This window comes from Solenopsis invicta, chromosome 6 (genome assembly GCF_016802725.1).
Source record: "Solenopsis invicta isolate M01_SB chromosome 6, UNIL_Sinv_3.0, whole genome shotgun sequence".
Taxonomy (NCBI): domain Eukaryota; kingdom Metazoa; phylum Arthropoda; class Insecta; order Hymenoptera; family Formicidae; genus Solenopsis; species Solenopsis invicta.
The window spans coordinates 11,067,222-11,071,328 of NC_052669.1; the positions used below are offsets into that span (position 1 = coordinate 11,067,222).

General features: G+C 56.3%; 2 protein-coding genes across 2 annotated transcripts; both read left to right on the plus strand.

The window, feature by feature from the left end:
• Positions 1 to 1,332: 1,332 nt before the first annotated feature.
• LOC120358028 lies at positions 1,333 to 1,956 on the plus strand. Its single transcript, XM_039450442.1, has one exon. It carries the CDS (start codon positions 1,333 to 1,335, stop codon positions 1,954 to 1,956), a length of 624 nt encoding a protein of 207 aa, XP_039306376.1.
• A 427-nt stretch (positions 1,957 to 2,383) lies between these two features.
• LOC120358029 lies at positions 2,384 to 3,892 on the plus strand. Its single transcript, XM_039450443.1, has 4 exons — positions 2,384 to 2,685; positions 2,818 to 2,917; positions 3,044 to 3,287; positions 3,369 to 3,892. The coding sequence occupies exons 1-4, from the start codon at positions 2,384 to 2,386 to the stop codon at positions 3,890 to 3,892; spliced, it is 1,170 nt and encodes a 389-aa protein (XP_039306377.1).
• Positions 3,893 to 4,107: the final 215 nt, after the last annotated feature.

Consider the following 4,107-nt stretch of genomic DNA (forward strand, 5'->3'; position numbering starts at 1 on the left):
CGCGGTACCCCGTGAAGTAAACTTGACCCGGGATCCCGAATACGGCGGTCGCGGTTTTGGTGGATGTCGCAAGACGAGGAGGTTAGCCTCCGGGTAGCCGGGGACCGGCTCGCTGACCAAAACTCTTGGTTTTGAGCGGGTTCCCAGCTTTCAGATGGCTGTGTGTTCAGGACGGATCGGTGTCGGAGGCGAAGTAATCTCTCGCCGCGGCCAAGCACTCTTCGACCATTGTTCCGACTTCGGGAGCGGAGTGTCACAGGCGCAGCAGATCGTTTTCGGAATGCTGGCTGGTGATGGAGTCGCCGTTTCTCGGCGTACCGGCCCTATTTATATCGAGCGACTCCGCTCGCCTCCGTTATCTTTCAGCGCTCGACGGCGGAGTCGTCGGAGTAAGGAAGACCGCGTGTTTTCCGAGTGCGCGTGCGCGCCAACTCAGCGCGTGCGATGGCCCGGCGCGTCTTTTCTGGCGGTGTTTGCCGCCAGGCGGTATTTCTGTGTTTGAACTTAAAGATGGGTACCCGTGGTACCTCCGGTTATGGCCCGATGGCCTTTCCGGCTGATGTTTGCCGGGACGATGCTTGCTGCGGGGTGCATCGTCGCACGTTAAAATTTGATTTAATTATAATTTATAAAATCCTGTAATTTCGGATTGAAATGGATTTAACAATGAGTGCTAGCACCACCGCTAGATGGCCATGCCATGGGAGATCTTCTCGTGAGTCGAATGCGGCCACAGGCGTTATATCTAGGCACCACTGCGGCCGACTCCCCAGCTCATAACTTCAGTGAGACTTTTAGGAGCTGCTTATTGTAATCTTGAGACGAATACTCGCTCTCATTCTTTAAAATGTGACGTGTGTGTGAAACGCTGTTTCACATACATTTTTATAATTTTTACATGTAAATAACAATTTGTATTGTTATTTAATCTGGTACAAAAATTAAATATTTAATTTAAATTTAATCTTTTTTAAATTCTTTTTAACGAAAAGGATACAAGAACTATTTTTTTTGTAAATTAAACATTCTCGGGGGTTGAGCTACCTACCGGGCGCGTCTCCGGGTGGCGGATAGGAGAACGGTCGGAGAGGCCCGAGTCCCCCAGGGATAAAATCCTGCGTGGGGTCAGGAAGGCCGCTACCGCGGACCAGTTCCCTAAGCCAAGCTGTAAGCTATCGTGGCGATGGCTGCGTGGCACTGAGGGAGCAGTGTCTTGAACTATGCCTCTGGGGCACCAGGCGACACCCCAGAGTAATAGCCTTACCTACGCATGCGGGGCTCTGTGTGGGCGGACCTTTTGTTCCCTTGCTACTCGTGGGACTTCAAATGGAAATGAACACTCTCAAAGATGCAATGAAGGAGATGGAGGGCTCGCAGTGCGGGACCTCCAGTGCGGAGGCGGCGGAGGGGGTTGCGGACGGGGCTCATCTGGGCTCTGGAAGCGCCACCGCCGTCGGCTCCGGCACACAGGCGGAGGCGGTGGGTGCAGATGGGGCTCGTCCGGGCTCCGGAGGCGCCACCGCCACCGTCTTAGAGAAAGACTCCGCGCCAGCGGCGGGCCCTCTTGGCAAGAGGAACCGCTCTGGTGCGGAGAAAAGGAGGGCCAAACGGGAACGAGAAAGGTCTCAGTGCGGGACCTCCTCGGACACCGTGACCCGCCTAGTAACAACGCCGAGGGAGAGGGAGGGGCACGCCAGCAGCAAACGCCGGCAGGGCTCCACGGATACTCCCCCTTCGGCGGAAGGACCCGCTAAGAAGCATAGGGCTCAACATACTGGGACCTACGCCGAGGCGGCGGACCCTTTAACAAGTGTTATCATCCCCGAGGGTTATCCCGAGGAGGAAATTACTGCTGAGCGGCTGGCTCTTTTGAAGCTGGCCGTCAGCAGGGCAATCAGTGGGAAGGACCCATTCCATGCTTCCGCCGTACCTTCCTTAAAGGAGGGGCCGCGGTAGTCTTAGGCAGGGATGAGGCGTCCCTAATCTGGCTCGCTGAGCAGATGGGGAACATCACTCTCTGGGAAAACGCCAAGCTAAAGGTGGTGGGCCCGGAGGTGCTTCAAAGGCAGCACAGGGCCGTGGTCTGGGTCCCGGGGGCGTCCGATGAACCGGCCGCGATCCTGGAGCGGCTGGAGAGGCAGAATCCTGGGCTCAGCACCAGAAGCTGGAAGATCATGGCTGAGAACGTAGGCGCTACCAGGGATGGTAGGAACCTGGTTCCTAGGATTCCAGAGTCTAGCGTCCTTAAGCTTAAGGCGCTGGACTTTAAGCCCTACCTTGGGCTCGACCAAGTCACCTTCAAGGTGAGCGGGGCCCAAGGTGGGGATAGGGAGGGCAAGAAGGGGCCCCCTATGGACGAATCGTAAAGTTCGATCGTCCCGGGATGACCTTTACTCAAATCAACTTGCACCACAGCAAAGGGGCCTCGGCGATTCTGTCGAGGAAACAAGCTGCGGTGCACACAGCCATTTTACTGATACAAGAGTCTTGGCTTGTCCGGGGCCGTATCAGTGGCGTAGCAGCATGCGGGAGGTTATTTAAGCCTCCAACAGCCGAAAAGCCCAGAGTCTGCGTAGCGGTGAAGGGCGTTGACGCTCGACTAATCCCGCATTTATGTTTCAGAGATGCGGTCGAGCTCGATGTCGCTGATTCCTTGGGAAGCAGGAGGGTGGTGGTGTGCTCCGCGTAATTTCCCCACGACGAGGGGGCCCCACCGCCGCCGGAACCGGTGACCAGACTGGTAGAGTACTGCCAGAGTGAGCGGCTTCCCCTGATAGTGGGTTGCGATGCTAACTCGTACCACACGGTCTGGGGTAGCACGGACACCAACGATAGAGGTAGGAGGCTGTTAGAATTTCTAGCGTCGACGGACCTGGAGATTCTCAGCAGAGGTAACGAGCCCATCTTTTGCACGGCGGTGAGGAGAGAGGTTCTCGATCTTACTGTCTGTTCTGGGTGTATATCGAGGGACGTGGTCGGATGGAGGGTCTCGCGCGAACTTTTACTGTCAGACCATAGGCAAATCACCTTCAAACTGGCCTAGGCCAGAGGTGAGGTGACGACGTTCAGGGACCCCAGAAGGACCGATTGGGACTCCTATCGGGTGGACTTGAAATGCCATCTCGAAGGCTTCCCAAGGAGGCACGGGACCGAGGAGGAACTGGAGCTCTGCGTGGATCATCTGCAGAGGGCTCTGGTGGAGAGCTATGAAAGGAACTGCCCAGAAAGGGCGGTTAAGAATTCCAGGGGCAACTCCTGGTGGAGTCCCAAGCTGCAGGAGCTCAGAAGTGCGGCTCGGAGGGCCTGAAATAGAGCCAGGAACACGGGCCGCCAGTCTGACTGGGAACTTCACAGAAGGGCCCAAAAAGACTACAGAGACTCTGTGGTAAAGGCACAGAAAAAGAGCTGGAAAGAGTTCTGCGAGTCGGTAGAGGGCGTGCCCGAGACCGCAAGACTATGCAGGATTCTAGCCAGAAACCCAGACGCCGTCCTGGACTCCATTAGTCTCCCTGATGGGACAATGGTGACCAGGGAGCGATGTCTGGTGCACCTGCTGGAGGCCAGCTTTCCGGGCTTTCGCAGGGAGCACGGTGAACTGTTCGCCCATGATGCGGAGGGCTCGCGCAGGCCTCGCAAGGCGGACTGGGGATTAGCGGCCAGCATTGTCAAGCCCGGAAAAGTGAGATGGGCGATAAACACCTTCAAACCCTTTAAGTCGGCGGGACCAGATCAAGTATTTCCGGCTCTTCTACAGGAGGGGCTGGAGCTGGTCGTGGGACCTCTGACAAGGACTTTGAGGGCATGTTTGGCTCTGGGCCATACGCCTAGCGCATGGAAACTAGCGAGTGGTATTCATCCCAAAAGCGGGAAGAGTGAGCTACTCCTCTACTAAAGACTTCAGACCGATAAGTCTGACTTCGTTTCTCCTGAAGACTCTAGAGAAATTGGTCGACGCGTATGTAAGGGACGTTGTCTTCCTGCGGCGCCCCTTGCACTGCGCGCAGCACGCGTACCGCATGGGCTATTCCACGGAGACGGCTCTTCATGCGACTGTGTCGTTTATCGAGGGGTAACTGGAGAGGGTCGGCTATGCGGTGGGCACTTTCT

Coding starts and splice junctions, on each gene's coding strand:
- LOC120358028 (XM_039450442.1), top strand. CDS start 1,333: ATGAACACTCTCAAAGATGCAATGAAGGAGATGGAGGGCTCGCAGTGC.
- LOC120358029 (XM_039450443.1), top strand. CDS start 2,384: ATGACCTTTACTCAAATCAACTTGCACCACAGCAAAGGGGCCTCGGCG. Junction 2,918..3,043: donor AGCCCATCTTTTGCACGGCG/GTGAGGAGAGAG, acceptor AAACTGGCCTAG/GCCAGAGGTGAGGTGACGAC. Junction 3,288..3,368: donor CAAGCTGCAGGAGCTCAGAA/GTGCGGCTCGGA, acceptor GGGCCCAAAAAG/ACTACAGAGACTCTGTGGTA.